Source organism: Lonchura striata, chromosome 4 (assembly GCF_046129695.1).
Source record: "Lonchura striata isolate bLonStr1 chromosome 4, bLonStr1.mat, whole genome shotgun sequence".
NCBI classification, from domain to species: domain Eukaryota; kingdom Metazoa; phylum Chordata; class Aves; order Passeriformes; family Estrildidae; genus Lonchura; species Lonchura striata.
The window spans coordinates 46,047,129-46,064,403 of NC_134606.1; the positions used below are offsets into that span (position 1 = coordinate 46,047,129).

At 39.5% G+C, this 17,275-nt stretch overlaps 1 protein-coding gene across 2 annotated transcripts in view; it reads right to left on the minus strand.

Annotated features, from left to right (window-relative positions):
* Nucleotides 1-3,539: 3,539 nt before the first annotated feature.
* The window catches only part of EGF (epidermal growth factor), a 56,786-nt gene continuing 43,050 nt past the window's right edge, over nt 3,540-17,275 (minus strand). Inside the window, exons 21-25 of one of the 2 annotated variants that reach the window (XM_021525471.3) lie at nt 16,189-16,339; nt 13,259-13,426; nt 10,429-10,531; nt 7,422-7,524; nt 3,540-5,980 (exon numbers count right to left, since the gene is read on the minus strand). In XM_021525471.3, the coding sequence (XP_021381146.2) occupies nt 5,757-5,980; nt 7,422-7,524; nt 10,429-10,531; nt 13,259-13,426; nt 16,189-16,339 (749 nt within the window). In that variant the 3' untranslated portion in view covers nt 3,540-5,756. The remainder of the gene's footprint in view (nt 5,981-7,421; nt 7,525-10,428; nt 10,532-13,258; nt 13,427-16,188; nt 16,340-17,275) is intronic. The other variant, XM_077782954.1, reaches the window with a different exon arrangement.

Here is a 17,275-nt window from a genome sequence, read left to right on the forward strand (position 1 = left end):
CAGTAAAGGGTGTTTTGTTATATATATATGTCTGCTGAAGGTGGTGTTTAGCACATTTCTGTGTTTAGGCCAACAAAACTCTCTTAGAGGTAAAAAACAATTGTACAGTGATTAAAGACATTGGCAACTCCCAAAAAAATGGACAGTTAATACCATGTTTAAGCTCTCATTTAAGAGATTTTGCAGAGAAGAGTGTTACTTAAAACTAACTGCTGTTGACCACTGAAGAAATGAAGAAAGATACCATAATCTTATGCAATCCCAGTTTTGGTCTGTTCCCTTGACCTGGATTAACCTTTTTCCTTTTATCTGTATTTTAATTCCAAACACCTCGCTTAAATGCAACTGTATCCAGATCTCTGCTAAAAGCTTTAATGAGCAACACTGAGGTCAGCAGAAATGTTTGAACTTTATTATTATTTCATACAAATGCTGTAGGGATCCCTGAATCTCCCACAGTTATTAGTTATTTTGGTCTCCAGTGAGATGTTCGGCATCTGGCTGTATTAGTTTATTGATTTCCTTTTTTAAATGGTTGTCTTTCAAGAGCCATTTAAAATACTTATTAACTTACTTACAGGCACACACACTGAACAAAGACTGCACAGAAGCAGGTCCAATTTTCTTTTTTAAAGAAGAAAACAGCAAAATGGTCTTTATAATTTTAGTGTAAATATTTCTATTTCTTTCTTTAGTGAAGAAATGATAAAGTTACACGTAGCACACTTTCACTACTTTTACTACATTATGGTTAAGTGTTCTTAATAGACTCATGAAATATCAACTGTGCATTCTTTCAATTTATTACATCACAATCAAATGTATTATTTTGTGCAATCAATATTAACAAAGATCATGTCCATTTAAGTGTGCACACTGTTTTCTAGACTGAATGTAGCACATAACACTTGTTGTCTTTAATCAATAGAGATCCCAAAGCAGCTAATTGTTTTATAAATTATTGAGTATTCTTTTCATTTTCTGCATCCCACTAATACCTTGGGAACTTATTACTGGACCAGGATTCCAGCTGTTCTGTTTCCAGCATCTGCTCACTTAAAAGTGAGCAATTTCCTTACGTGGTGTCTTTTGACTTTCTTTTATAACCAATCCAATTGCTTTGGATAAAGACCACATGGGTGAAGTCAATATTGCAATGTAGACTGAAAACTGGCTGTCAGACAAGATCCCAAAATCCACAGTGAGCATACAGTGAGGGCCAGGCTGATAGGGACAGATTAGGGGTAACATGGACAAGACTGCCTGTGAACTGAAGCTCCAGCAATGTATATGGTATAAAACTGGGTACTTGGAAAGGTAACAGTGTATGCAGCAGTGAGTGTGAGCAAAAACAGTTCCAGGACTCAGATGTTCTTAAAATTATTCTTGGAGAGTATCCTAACTTCTTACCTGGAAAACAGACAGCTGCCAAACAACAGGGTCTTGATCTGTGCAGTGTAGATATTCCTTCTGGGCTTTGGGATAGCTTCAGCTTGCACCTCAAAGAATAGAAGAGCCACAACCATCCTCTCCAAAGAGAAAGTGGGCAAGGAAAAGACATTTTGGTTATAACACCTACAAGTGTTAACCTTGAGGAGGAAGAGGTGACAGTGGCCACAGACCCACTATAAAAGGACTTCTGCATCTTTATACATGATTATTACAGCAGTTGTCTCAAAAGTCAAGTTCCAAAGTCTTGGAGTTGCAGGGTATTAAGGATCCCTAGGTCTGGTTAGAAGGAACTAAGGCTTTCCATGGATCTGAACCTAGTCCACCTCAGTACTGAGGAGTGTCTGAAAATTAATCCCATGATGAATAGTCTTCACAAAGTTAGCTGGTTCTGGTCCACATCAAAACTGGCATTAAACAGCAGTCTCAATAAAAGATCAGAGAAACATAAGCCAAATTAGGCTATCATCCTTGCAGATTGTGTTTGGGGTGCATTCCTGGGCTCTGGGGGAGGCTTCTAATGCCACTAATTTCTTTCCTTTTTACATGCACAGAGATAAAGATGGCCAGTTATCAGAGAGTGAAGCAATAACACCAAGTGTGTCCTGAAGACTAATGGAACTCTGTAGGCATCACCCTGAAGTAACATAAGATAAAATTACTCTCAATATGACAAAAACACTATATGTATTGAGAAGGTATATGCTTCCCCTAACTAATCCCATTCGGAATAACTTTCCACAAAAATATAGAATTTTTTTTTTTTTTTTTTTTGGGGGGGGGGGGGGGCGGCGGGGATGTTGAGTGGGGAAGGTTTTCATTCTGGAAGATGAAAAAAATTTGCCTGAACAGATAAACCTCCGCAAAGCTGCAAGTGACTGAAAAAGGGATGCAAAAGTAGATGCATCATGCAGTTCTATGACTAGGAAACATTGCATCTCCTGTGTCCCTTATGAATGAATCATTCCTCACTTGCTTACAATGAAAATATATCTTTAGAGTATAGAAATGCTAATTTCAATAAAGTCAAGATTTACTGAACTAAGCAGAGTCACTTTGCTCTTTAAAATGGCCCATGGATTTCTCACTTTAGACTTGTCAAGCTTTTAATCCAATGTGCTTCTAAATTCCTCTTTTACAGCTTAATGTAACACAGGATAATCTCATTTTAAAAACTTAGAGTACACCAGTAGGATTTAAGATCAATACTAAGTTTTTTACATGCACAGAAATTCTAATAATTTTAAAAAGCATTTTCAATGAAAAAAGTTTAGCCAAAAAAATTTGAGCAATCTCCAGGATTCAGCTATTTTAGTTCAACTGACTTGCATGTAAAGCCTGAAAAGAACATCTTGGCCAACAATTTGAAAACAGATGCTGAAGACATGGATTATATTTCCAGATGAATAAGTAGCAGCATTCCTAAGAGTCATTTAGGTGTGAACAAAAAGGATTATATGGATTTTACTTTATGAGAAGATACAAATAAAATATAAATTAAAAAATTACCATATTCAAGGTGGGATCAAGGTGTGAGCTGCAGCAGATAATCCTCATTAGTCTAGATTCTCTGAGCAGAGAATGAGAAACCCATGGTACCTGCACGTGCTGCACCAACACGTTATAAACTGTGGCTGTATGAAACCAGTGGAGCTTTCAGCTTACCTGATGTGAGTCAACTGAAACCAGAATTGTGCACTCTCGTCTCTTAAAACAAGAGGGACACCAGGGATTTTTGTCTGGTATTTTTTTTTATTTATTTTATAAATCAATAACTTTATAAACATACAAATAAACCAAATATATTATATTTATATTGAAACATCATTTCAAGTTTTTACACTAAAGATTATTTTGAGTTTAGAGCTGTGTTTAGGAAATATTTAAAACTCCAAACACTCTAATTACAAAAACATATCAGCTTGGTTTCCCTATCTTATTCTGTAATGGATACTATCAAATTTAAAGTTAGATCCTTGGAAGAAAAGGAAGAAAAGCGAAGTAAACAAAAAAAAACCCAACAAAAACAAAACAAAACAAAACAAACCAGGATAGAATAGCAAACTAATTTTTAAGGAATCTGAAGCATCTTTATTCAGGAAAGATTCAAAGTTACAAATCTTTATTTCTTTTGACTGGGGAAGCTTCCAAGGAAATGTTGACTGTCATTTGACACAACACTTTCATTTTAAGCACACAAACACACTTCACCAGAGAAACTCAAAGTGCAGGGACTAAAGTCTTTTTACTGGGTAGCTCTTGTGGGAGGGAACAAAATGCTTTTTTGAGTTGGGGCCTTTACACCTGGACTCACTTCACATTAAAATACAGAAGATCAGTGACCAAAAGACCAGGGAATCCAAACTAGATGCTTTGAACAATGTTAGTGACATTAAACAATATTGAACTTAAAATCAAATCTATCAAATCTTAATGATTCAACACAGTTGTTGCCTGCTCCTGAACAGAGTTTAATATGCCAACACCTCTCAACTATTTCTCTTTCTGTGGAAGTACCCTCATTACCATTCACACAAGAGAATGAGCCTTCACTGCTAGCAGTTCCAACTAAGCTTTGGAAATGAGTCTTTTACAAGTTTGTTCTGAATCCAGAATTGATATGGTTAGAAAACAGATTCAACAATTCCAAATCACTTTAGAAGTTAAATAAGTGACAACCCTCTACAAAACCAGGATTCAGTGTCATTACTGTTTCAATAACATAAAACAAAATTGACTTCACAAAGTTACTCCAGTGTGTAACTCTTTTGGATAAGAGGCAAGAGCCTTTCAATACTCTTTCCCATATTGGCTTACAGAGCTGGTAAAAGGAAATTACAACATTCCATACTTTTCTGGCAGAATTCAAAAAGAACCCAGAAAACCAGAGTAGTAAACACACAAATTAGTAATATTTGCCACTGTTATCAATCTTATGAGTTACAAGGAACATTAGTGGTGGGCACCATAGCAGAGTTTAAAGGTTACAACAGCAGGCTTCAAAAACAGAGGACTGAGAGATCCTGTACAAATAATAAAATCATTATTAGTAATTTAGCTGATGTTCATTCAGCTGAAACATTCTGAAAACAGCCTTAGGAAGTCAAGACAAGTTGGTGAAAATCACTTGCTATCACAGAAAGTTCTGAGTTGGAAGGGACACCCAAGGATCATCGAGTTCAACTCTAAAGTGAAGGGCCCGTACAGGGATTGAACCCACAACCTTGGTGTATCCGGCCCCATGCTCTCACCAACTGGCCTCATGTCTGCATCTCGCTTTACAAGAGAGTAAATCACCTGATAGGTGTTAGAAATCCAGCTACAAGATAAATTAGTTCAGTTTTCCAATTGTTCCCTCACATTCAACAGGCAGCACAAATCAGTTGAGTGGAAGTCAGTCTAGACTGAGGTGGCTTTTTTGTGTTTTTGTCCCACTCCTCCTGGTCTTTTTGGAACAGCAATTGGCTGAACTTCTGTCCTCACACTGAGTCCTATGTAATGGCCCAGGTTTTGGTGCCAGGCACACCTCTGTAAGACAAGGACAGCTCCAGCACATGCCTCTCTGCAGGGCTGAAAGCAGACACAAACCCACTTCCTCAGCCCAAATATAATCCTGCAATGCTCTGAAGGACCAGTGTAGGCTGGGAAAAAAAAAAAAAAATGGAAGAATCACCTTTTCCCTCAAAAGCGACCCATCATTAATAACCTATGCCTGCAAACCATCCTCCAAAACATGAGAAATGCAAGATCCTATTTGGTGTTTGCTAGACACAAGAACATCTCAGGTGGAATCCAAGAAGTTACACTGGTCTTTCAGCAGCATTGGGGGGAGGTAAATAGCATCCGTAAAAAACTTTTAATAGTAAGAGCATTTTGAATTGATTTTTTCTGCGTTATCCTCAATTTCTCTTTCTCTGCAGCTGTCCTTGTGCTCCATTTTCTAGGCAGTTTCTAAACTCTGTTTGTGTAAAGATCACTACTTGCAACAAGTTCCCTTAGAAAATACTTATCACTGATAAATCACCCACTTGACTATCTTCCTCCCAGTGACCTTTTAGCAGGCAGGTAATGAAATCAGCAGCAGTGATACTTATAGAGTACTCACTGCCAACACATTGCTCACACTAATTCTTCCAAGCAGAGATGACAGGAAAGGAGTGGCAAGGACTGTTTTGTTCTGAATAATGGTGTTTTTTCTCTAAAGCAGACTTTAATGAAGGAAAAAAAGAAAAGAGTGTTGCTTCAGTGCTTGTGAGTTCCCATCCTTTGCTGACTTCCTCCTTTTCCCATTCAAACACAGACTGCTTCTAGTCTGGCTGCATCAGCAAGCTGTCTGGGGCAAGATTGCAAGGCTCCCTTTCTGGCAGGGGATTGGGATGGATGCTCCAGGGAGCCTGGGGAGGGACTTTCACTGCTGCCATCGGCTGGCACGATTTCTCACCAACAGGACCCTCTTTTCGGTGGCCTTGTTCTTTCTCCTCTTCTGCCAAAGTCTCTGCTGCTTTGTCATATGTTACAGGCTGCTCTTCCTCTGGAGAAAACAGATATGTATTACAGAAAATTACATGTGAAAAGATTCACAGCAGCTAAGCTAAAAGAAATGTAGAGGCAGCTTTGAGAGAAGCAAGCTGTGAAAGAATGCACAGAATCTGATTCAATACCAGTGCATGACAAAATAACAAAAAAAACCAGGTAAAGTCAAGAACTGCTTCAGATTTTAAGAAATCACTTGTCCTAGGCTAGATTCATGGTTTTCTCTTTTAATACATAACAAAGAAAGGCATGCTAAGACTACCTGCCTGGCAAAATTAAAGTCTCTTCTTCAAAGTCAAAAGATCTTACAATTATTCACTGTCATGGCATAAGAACTTCCTTTAACATGTTAAAAAATACCAGATTATTTACCAATATTGTTATCTAAGAGGGTGGAACCACTTCTGCTAAAACTTTTATGAAAAAATCAGACACCTGTCATAGGAAATTTCTGATCCAATACCTGCGTCTGATAAAGCTGTAAATGAAAACAGTGTTTTTCCTAATGGGAAACATCAGTCTTCATTTGCTGGACAGTGAGGTTCTACACGTGTTCTCAATATTAGTGCATCTAAGTAAATGTGAGGCACATTTTCTACTGATTAATAAAGTGACTACTCAGTGTATATCTAAGGACAGGACTGACAATTTTGAAAATCTTGCAAGATGCCTGGATGTTTGTATCCTCAAACATTTGTATCCTCAAACATTTGTATTTGCATATTTCTAAGTGGCTGAGGCAAACTGTCTTCTCTAGTAACTTCTGCAATTTGGAAGTATATATGGTAAATAAAACTAATGTCTTAGGGTATTAGTCTTTCTCCATCAGTTCTCACTATCTGAGCAATTAACAGATCCAGTTGCCACCTAGAAGGCAGTATTTCCTAAAATTCAGAGTGGTTCAGCTGGTAATTTGAGGGCCTTGGAAGCCCATTCTGTGCTTCTGTGCCACCTGCTGCCTTTGGACCAGTGATGAAAGGTGCATCTCCTCCATTCATCTTATCTTCGTTTACGCACCAGACACTCCCCAAGCAGTCAAACATCTTGTTTAACACAAAAAGCAGAATTGCAGTTGCTGCCACGGGGTGAAACCTGGACTCCTCACACCCTTCAGTTATCCTGCCTGAACGGATAAGGACTGTCAAAGTGTACTGTTCCATGGACATCCATTCCCAAACAGTGTAAGGTCTATATTAATGCAAACATCTGATATTATTCTTTCACAAGAACCCTCTGGCTTGTCCTGTGTGAAAGCATTGCTGTAAGTGTAGTTTCTCATTACTAATCTGCAAAATGTAGGACTGAATGGTCTCTTCACATAAATACAAACATGGGCTCTGCCAGAAATAAAATCTGGATTTCTCTGTCTCCTCTACCAGCCACTGCTCCTGCTGGTACAAAGTGAAGAGAGATCTAATAAGGAAGGACATCCTACTCACCAGATTCTGATGGACAGGCAGGATGAGGATCTGCTGTCTCACATTCAATTAGATCAACTGCTTTATTCTCCAGAGAACTGTTACCCTCCTTAAAAACCGCAAACTGCAAATATATACAATGTGCACAAAATATGCAGAGCCCAAATTAACAAAAAAATGAATTGGTTTTCTGAGAAACCCAAGAGGTGAACTAAAAGGGCTACACACACCAACCACAGAACAGGGAAAAAGGTTGTTCTGGCTTCTGGGATGACCCTTCCCCCTGCAGGTAATTAAACATTTGAGTTGATGACAGCCCCAGTCTTTCTTTGGAAAGTGCACAGTCTCAGTCTAGGTAAGAACTACCAACTCTCTTGCTTTGCAAATCAACATTTCCAATGGCAAGGCCCAAAGTTCATGAAAATCAACCCTCTCCATAGTACTGAGGGTGACTTTTCTGTAGGAATCCAGACAGCAGGAAACTGCCAAGCACATGGAAGAAAACAAGCCTCCCTTCCTGGCTCTCAGCAGCTCCTGCAGGATGCGGATCCATCACGCCACAGTGGCAGTGGAAGTCAGAAGATGAGACCCTCTGGGGGAACATGCAAAAAGCACCAGGGGGAAAAGCAGAAAAAACAGGGGCAGAGGAAAGCAATGTGAAACACTATGATGAAATTGTACAGAGGAAAAGACCCTTAAAGGTGGGAGGTTTAAAGAGCAGAGACAGGGAAGAAGAGAAAACATCTGTGAGTAAGATGTTCCAACCAAAGGACTGATAGATTCAGGGGTCCAGGTAGATAACTGGTGAATTGATGTGGATGGAATACACATGTAGCAGGTGCACCTATTTAGGCATCCATTCATTTATGTAAAATCTGTGCTCTTACAGTGCTACTCTATATGTGACAGACCCCCAGCAGAGATTCAGCTACACACAGTTCTGCAAAATATATTTGACTGTGCAAAGCAAAACACTTGGTGAGAAGTCTCAGAATAGCACCAAAATGCAGGCACATGCAGAAGTTTATGTCAGTCCTACATATCAGTAGGACTAACCCAGGCTGGCTTATGGAACTCTAATATGAATGTAAAAAAATATGCAGGCATACCCTCAGCTAATGTACCCGCAGCTAATTGCACCCTCTCCTGGCAGAAAATAAGTAAAGGGAAAAGTGAATGATGCTTGGCCAATTGGTAGTTATAGTTTCAGTGTCATGATACCTAACTTTTGATGTGTGCAATAGCACAAAATCTTGTTATCCTCTGTATCAACCCAGACAGGCAAGAACGAGCAAGTCCTTGCACTCTCTCATCAGCCTCACAAATGAGCAGTGGAGTGAGGACTACCTAATGAGTGAAATTCATGAGCTCCTTACATTTACTGCACATACAAGATACAACCCAATATGAAGTCCTTTGTTAAGAACATTAACATTGTGTAGTACCCAAAAACCTTACAAGTTGAGCAGCTGTAGTTTCCTGTCCCTGATGTAGTGTAACCTTTTTTTTACAGAAAGCTTTCCAATAACCTACTTGAAGTGAATAGTACAAGTGGGCAACTTCCCACAGCTTTTTGGCAACTCTAGATATTCTAACCTGAGTGTATGCATGCAGGAAGCCCTGGTGAACTTAACGATCAATGGCTACATCAGCACAGAGAAAATCACATGCATGAAACCACAGCAATTATTATTGAGTCAGCACCAGTAATTAGCAAAGGGTCAGTGATTTCCTCTTGCAGTGTGCAACAAGCCATTGCAATAAACTACCTTATTAATGTATTCAATGTCTCCTGGTGCATAGTGAAACATAACAAAATGTATAATAGATGTAAAAATGTGATTTCTTTTTGTTGATCCAGTCCATTGCTTAGCTGCTTAGTTACCTTATATTCAGCAAAAATGTCACTGGTGGCCAGCATTAACTGCAGGGTCAGCAGAAGGTGGGAACAGAGCTGATGGACTGCAGGCCTCCTAGAGCACTGCTCCCAGGCAGTGAACTGTTCTCAGTCCCAGCAAAGGTTTCTGTTTTCTCAACTTTGGGTATTTTACAAACTGTGGATTTTACTTCTTCTGTGGACAAATTATAGCATTGCCATGACAGCTCATTTGCTGTACAATATCTGAAGGAAAGGTGCTGATAATTAAACATGCATAAGAGCATGCAGTTGACTAGCTAAGGAACAATATGCCATAACCAGTGTCAAGTTGATTCAGTACTACAAATATGCATTTGACAGTGTGCTACAGTGGCTACCCACTCACAAGTCCTGCCAGCCACTCTCACTAAACCATTTGCAAGGCCATTCTAAGAGTCTCAGACTGAGCACAGAAGTAGCCACGGATGCCAGTTATGTTACTTGACAGATTCAAGTTCCAACTGCAATCACCCAGCAGTGTAATGTTATTCTAATGCCAGTCAGAACCAGATTCTTAAGCCAGATTTTATAGGGCTAAATACAGCTTCAAAAATGACAACAGCCACAGGCCTATACAACCAGACCATGTCAGCATTCTTACCTACACCAGTGTAAAACCGGAACTTTATATATCCTACCAAGCTGCCTGATAAAATCCTGGTTGTTTTTCTTTACAAGGCAGCAGCTTCTAATACAAGATATTTAATTTCATCAAGCCTCAAAATAGAATTCAACATCTCATGTAGCACACAAAATACTTGGCTCCCAAGAAGGCTTTTTTACAGAGGGCATACTTTCCTGTGAAAATAACTGTGTGATATACCATGTCATCACATTGCCATTTCCTTAATTTAGAACACAGTTCCCCAACTGTTGTGTTCAAAGCTAACAATAACACTGGCTAATGGTTGCAATACATCCAGGCAGCTGTGAACTTTGAGGGATAACAATGAGGTAAGATGAACTAGGGTTCACAGCAAAGCACTTGATGACTCTAGCAGTTATTTAATGTATTTAAGATGTGAATTATTTGATGGATAATCTCAAGTGGATCCCTAACACTCTTTGATCCTTCCTGATTCCCTCTCCACTCCACATTAATATAGTTACCAGAGACTTGTTGCCAGTAGGTGTTACGCTCTCGTTGTCAGCACGGCTGCTGGCAGCTCTTATCGCTTCTGCACAGAGATTCTTCTTATACAAATTCTGAGTTCTGCAACAGAACAAAAGCTGAAGCAAATTATTTTGCTTTGGGAGGAACACATGCTTTTTTCACACGTTATTCTATCAGTATTCACAGAAGTACATATACTTTGTTTTCTCTCATTGGTTTGTGTATTGCTATCCATTACCACACAGTGGTTAAAACAAATAGCTTGTCAGAAAAAGAAGTCAGTAAGAAGTGCACAAATGCTTGTTCCAATGTGCCATCTGTAAAGGGTCTTTCATTGCAATGAACAAAAGGCCTCATAATTTTAACTAGACCCTTCAATTTTCTTACATTATTCTATTTACAATACATTTATCTTACAAAGATTTATTTCAGTCAATGCAATGAAGAGTGTTTGTGGGTGAAGCTCAGAAATAAAAAGCTGACTGTATTTTTGTACACTGTTGGTAGCTGCAATTATGAAAGTCACTTTTGTATTCATCTGCATCATTTATGCAAAGCAACTGTTTCAGAAGTTACTATGAAATAAATAAACTGAAAGTCTCAAAAAGCTTAGAAATAAGATCCTCCAGGAAAAATTCATGATCTAAAGAATTGGCTTTAGGGGAAAAATCTATTATTACAATCTGGAACTAGAAAAGGTATGAATAATCATCTCTAAGAGGCTAGTTCCATAAATTCAAAGACTTATTTTTGCAGTTAAACAGCAATCTCTTATAAGGCAGTATTAAAAGCCCACATGGGCCCAAAGAAAAAAAATATTTTACTTCTTTTGAGATCCAAATCAGTAAGTACGTCTTTATTCACTTTACAAACACATTTTTGCCCTTCTAAGCACCGACTAAAAAAATTAATGCTATAGTTTTCGAATTATGGAAGTCTGAGATTATAAAATCTTTTTGCTTTATCTGTTTTAAATAAAATTTAGTCGATATTTACCAATGAAAACATGAATTGTCCTTTTATTTAGGAACTTTCCTTTTATTTCTACATAGCTTTTATATACTAACTGAGAAAGGTCACACGGCATAATTACCATATATTTCTCCCTTCATAAAATACAACATAAATTAATTTTGCTTTGAGTGGCCTTGGTTAATTGAGGTGAAGGAATTGTTGGTATTGAATCCATGATTCAGGTTTGGGGTTTTTTTTGTGGAAAAGAGGTGTTTCTTTTCTTTCCAAGATAAGAAACTTGGCATACTACACAGTCAGACTGCATAAACCTAACATTAAGAATAACACAGTGTTCTTCAGCAGACAACAGTAATTGAATAAACCAACACAATATTTCAGCATGCTTGGCCTTCAGTTTCCACATTTTCAAATTGACAGGTGTAGACCTCCAGCTTCATTTCCTTCAATTAAAAGGAGATTGGCATCTTTGTTTTGCAGGGAAAGGAACAGGACTATCAAAGACTTAATTGGTACATTTTGAAATACAGCAGATTCTCTCAAAAAGTGGTATAGCAATTTCAACCCAAATACTGGTTCTCAGACTCCAGTTAAATAGGGATTTTAGATCAGCGGTTTAATTTTGATCTAGTTATTCTAGTAATTGCTGCAGTTCAAATTCAGTCAAGTGTGTAATTGAAAACCTGTTGTTGTGGTAAATAGTTATATTGATCAAAAGCATTTTGCAAGAAAGAAACATAAATCTGGCAGAAATTACAAAAGAGAGAGGAAGGGAAGAAATTTAATACTTTCATGCCTTTAAACAAAACATATTCTGTCAATTTTTCGTAAGACAACATATGAAATATATGAGAAATGTAAGAATCTCATAATTTTTCTGTTCTTTATATATCCACTGATCAAAATCTGAACCCCAGGTTATGAGAAAAAAAATAGGCTGCACTTAGCTTTAATTTGGGACTCCTGTCACTAATTAATAGAAAATAAGAAATGTTGCTCCTTCCCTACTCTTGTGGACTAAATATGCCAAGAACCATTAAATAAGAATGAAAAATACTAACTTGCATAGTTAAGTTTTTTTGTAGCTTATTTTTTTATATCTAGGGGAGTCTAATTTTAAAATTGACCTAAACCACAAACAAAAATCCTGCATTTAAATCAGCCTCTGAGAACAGCTGTCTGCCAAGGTCATGGCCAAAAGACTCTAGCTTAAATGCTTAATACTTTCCAGTCTAAGGGACACCAATGACATTTAATTTCACATCAGACTGGGTTCTTAAATAGTGACCATTGGAATTCTTTTTGCCACAGGAAGAATCCCAAATCTGCGCAATTCATTACAGCCATGGAAAATGCCAGGGAGTACTTTTACAGCAGATGTGCTTAGACTCACTTCCCTGATTTTACTCTTTTTACTGCCAGGAAAACTCTTTCCATGTTTACTGCTGGAAGCATCACTCTATAAGTTTGCCTTCAGAAAGTTAATAGGCGAGGAAATTTTCAGGTGGAATTCTACACTCAGTGGGAAACAAAAGCAGAGATGAGCCACCCCCTACCATGGGTTTCAGACATCTAGAGCTGTGAAGGGAAACACAGTAAGAACTAAATGGCATGTCCCTGAGCTCTGAAAGCTCTGCTCTCCTTCCCTCCAGACATGTTTGCTCCCTAGCACCAATGTGAGTTCTGCGGGCAAGGGACGTGCCAGAACTTTCTGTATTATTCACAGATCCAGTTACTAAATAGCAAAAGAACGGGAACTCCCATCAGCTGAGGAGCAGCTCGCGTTCTCGGCCGCAAGCACTCCGTGAAAGCAGGAGCAGCAGCAGCAGCTGGGCCCGTGTTTGGCAGCGGTACCTGCGGCAGTAGGCAGCCAGGACAGCCAGCAGCAGCAGCAGCAGGGCCAGCCCGGCGGCGCCCGCGGTGATGGCGATGCTCCGCACCTTCGCCCGCCCGGCGCGCCGCTGCTCCCACCACTCCAGGTCGCTGAACTGGCAGCGCTCCCCCACGTAGCCCGTCACACAGCTGCAAGGAGAGAGGGACACGCTGCAGCGGGCAGGGCACTCACAGCCCGGCACAGCGCTGCAAGGAGAGAGGGACACGCTGCAGCGGGCAGGGCACTCACAGCCCGGCACACCGCTGCAAGGAGAGAGGGACACGCTGCAGCGGGCAGGGCACTCACAGCCCGGCACACCGCTGCAAGGAAAGAGGGACACGCTGCAGCGGGCAGGGCACTCACAGCCCGGCACACCGCTGCAAGGAGAGAGGGACACGCTGCAGCGGGCAGGGCACAGCCCGGCACACCGCTGCAAGGAGAGAGGGACACGCTGCAGCGGGCAGGGCACAGCCCGGCACACCGCTGCCAAGGAAGGAAGGACACGCTGCAGCGGGCAGGGCACAGCCCGGCACACCGCTGCAAGGAGAGAGGGACACGCTGCAGCGGGCAGGGCACAGCCCGGCACACCGCTGCCAAGGAAAGAGGGACACGCTGCAGCGGGCAGGGCACAGCCCGGCACACCGCTGCCAAGGAAGGAAGGACACGCTGCAGCGGGCAGGGCACAGCCCGGCACAGCGCTGCAAGGAGAGAGGGACACGCTGCAGCGGGCAGGGCACAGCCCCAGACCGCCACCTCCGTCACCGTGCATTGATTCACCGCTGATCGCATCTGGTTCTCTTTAGCAGTGGCGAAGACAAAATAATTTTAAAGGTATGCTGTTGAAACCTGTAGAATCCAGTATTAAAAGTATTTTTTTTTTTTCCTGTGCTGTTATTTTTCACTATAGAATTATACAGAGAGGTTGTCATTATCAGATTCCAATGGATTAAAAAGTAGGAAAAAAGGTTTCTTAAGTCCTGTAAATCCTGCTGTGTGATTAGTGTTTCCATAGGATTTTCCATTTAACTTCTTTCAGCAGCAAGCTTCCCTTTCTTTAAAGTAGACAGGACAGGACTGACTCATATTTTCAGGGTGAGTTGATTAAGAGAATAAAATTTTAATCTGAATCCTTACTGTAAAATTAAAGATGAATGAAAGGGTTTAAAAAGCCCATGCATAGGATTCAGAAGTATCTTCAAAACTTATATTTAATATAAGCTTCTTCTGTATCCAGTTTTTCTTTATTTGTTTGATTTTACCATTGTAAAACCCAACATAGAAATAGCCTATCAATGCATGAAACCCTCAAATCAAAATTACTAGAAAGTGAGAAATACATAAAAAAATAATCCCAGATTGGTTTTATTATGCAAGGCAAGACATAAATAATAACTGGAAAAAATTAAAAGTTTGCTCTGTTTATAACAATCACTCGGCAATGTAGGCTAAACTCACCACAATTATAATTGGTCTAATTTTATTCAAGTCCAAGAGCTAGTAAAATGAGAAAAAGAAATAGGATTTAAACTGCAGCAGCTTTTACCTAATGGCATGAAAACGTTATATCAGCATTCATTCTTAAGTCAGGCACAAGCACTCTCATTCCATTAAAATTTAGAATGCAGGTGTGCTGGAAGGCAGAAAAAATGCTAATTTTTAAGTGTTAAATTACAATGAATTTCAAACATGCTGGCAGATCTACTTTCTAGTGTATGATCTTTTATTAATTAAAATACAAATCACATTTGGCATGTGATTTTTGCTAGATAAAGTTTTTCCATTCCTTCCCTTCGGTAGTTAATACATTAGAGCCTGCATGAATGAATGCTGCCATCTAGTGAGGGTTCAGCGGGGACAGAATCCAGCAACGCCCACACACAAGCCCCAACCGCACGGTTAAGCATGATTGCTCTTAAATTTTTTAACTGCTTCCACTTCCAAAACTGAAAAAATATGTATATCTTAATTCTCATGATGCAGTAAAACCTAACAATTAAAAGAAAAGAAAAATATAGTGATCCAATTTTAAAATTCTGCAGGTTTAGACTCTTCAATTTTGAGAGAAGAAATTTTGAGGTGAAAATAGATAGCTTACTCTGCCTCTAAAAGTTACACTAAGAATTCAAAACAAGTACCAGAGGTAACCACGAGTCTGTCTCCCATAATGTCTTTGCCTAAGGGCTTTGCTGAGCTCAGGAGATCCACAGCATAAAGCATCAACTTCATTCCCACATATGCACATGAAACACATTCCTTTCATATTCTTACAGGTACAGAGGTCTGTAGGCAGGGGAGACCACTCATATTTCAAAATAGGAAAGCCTGAGACACAGAGAGAGATTTGCCTACCCTGGAACAGCATCCACCCCCTGTACAGGTCTTCACTTACCACCTGTGACCTGGGGAGGAGGCATGAGGCAGGCAATGGATTTGTCCCATTGCAAAGATTTTATGCTTGATTTTGAGAAAGATTATGAATACAGCTTGAAACATAATCAGGTTACACACTTAAATGCCAGCACTAAATATTTTGAAGAAATTATTACCCCATGGGACTTTGTTGTCACATTGACCAAGCCAAGGCTGACTTCTGGAGACATGAGGTCCTCCTTGCTTTTATCAGTACCTGCATTTGGGGTACCCAGAATTAGGCTTCACAAAAATATTGACAGGGTTAAAAATATCAACAGGGGAACTTGAGGTCTTAGTGTAACTCTCTCTGTTTTTAAGAGGGCAGTTATAGCCTACCCATTTCTGCCTTTTGGTATTGGAAGATGCTGACACCAGAGGATGCAACATGAGGGATGAACAGATCATTCATGGACAAACCCTTCACTGCCTGCAGCAAACTGAGGGTAGCATTTCAAGGGTGCCATTCTTCAGCAGAGAAAATACAAATTTCTGTACTTACTTGCAGGCATAGTCTTGTAGGTCAGAAACATAATTGCACACTCCACCATGGAGGCAGTATGACTCGTACGAAGGAGGGCATCCTACAAAATCACCTTGCACAGCCTTTGTAGTGTACTCATTGCTGGCAGCAGCTGGGGGAACAGTAGATTCTGAAACAGATGGTTTCACAAGGACATCTCAAACCTTTGGTCTCATTGGCAACATAATCTTACGAAAGTGTTCCAGAACTTCAAGGTACTAAATAGATAAAAATATCCAATTTCTATTAATTACTTGGTTTTATCTATTTCATTATGTTGTTATCAAATTTAGGCAAGTAGAAATATAGATCAGATTACTAAATATGATATGTTGATACGTAAATATTTCTAAATGTATTTTATTCATTATTATAATTTATTATTTAGAAATACTAGTCATAAATATACAAATATAAATGTATCTTATTATTAGTATGATACAATAATATATTAATATATTAATATAACATATAAATATCTAAATATTTTAGATTTACAGTGAAAGACCTACAGTGATTGACTGAGTTCTGTGTGTTTAGATGTATGAGCCCGACCCTGAAGAAAAACTGCACCAACTGTCTGGGTGTTTAGTCTGAAATTATTTTTGCAACTTATGCAGCTTTGACATATGGTAAATCTCTACCATGCATAAATTACCAGGGTGAGAGGCAGTGGTGAAGGGTGACTGTATTTCATGCATTTGAATCTCAGACTCAGAAGCTTTCACAAGCAACTAGTCATTCTTATGCATTCTTATGTTTCTACTCTGCTGCCATTCAGTTAATTGCATGTATGTGTGGTGGCAGATCACATTTTTTACTGTTTCAGGCTAGTTCAGGTACAGAACTCCCTTGGGGAGCAGGGAGCCCTATGGTTCTGCCAAAGGGTTCTGCAGCCTGCTCTGAATCACACATGCTGCCAGGTACACACCTATCCAAACTAGCTAGTTTTAAAGGTAGAACTAATATTCTGCACAGCATGACCACAGTGCAGACATGCCCTTACAGAAAATGAGTGTTTTTATGCCTACTTTGGTTCTACAACAAGCCTATAGGTCAGAACAAA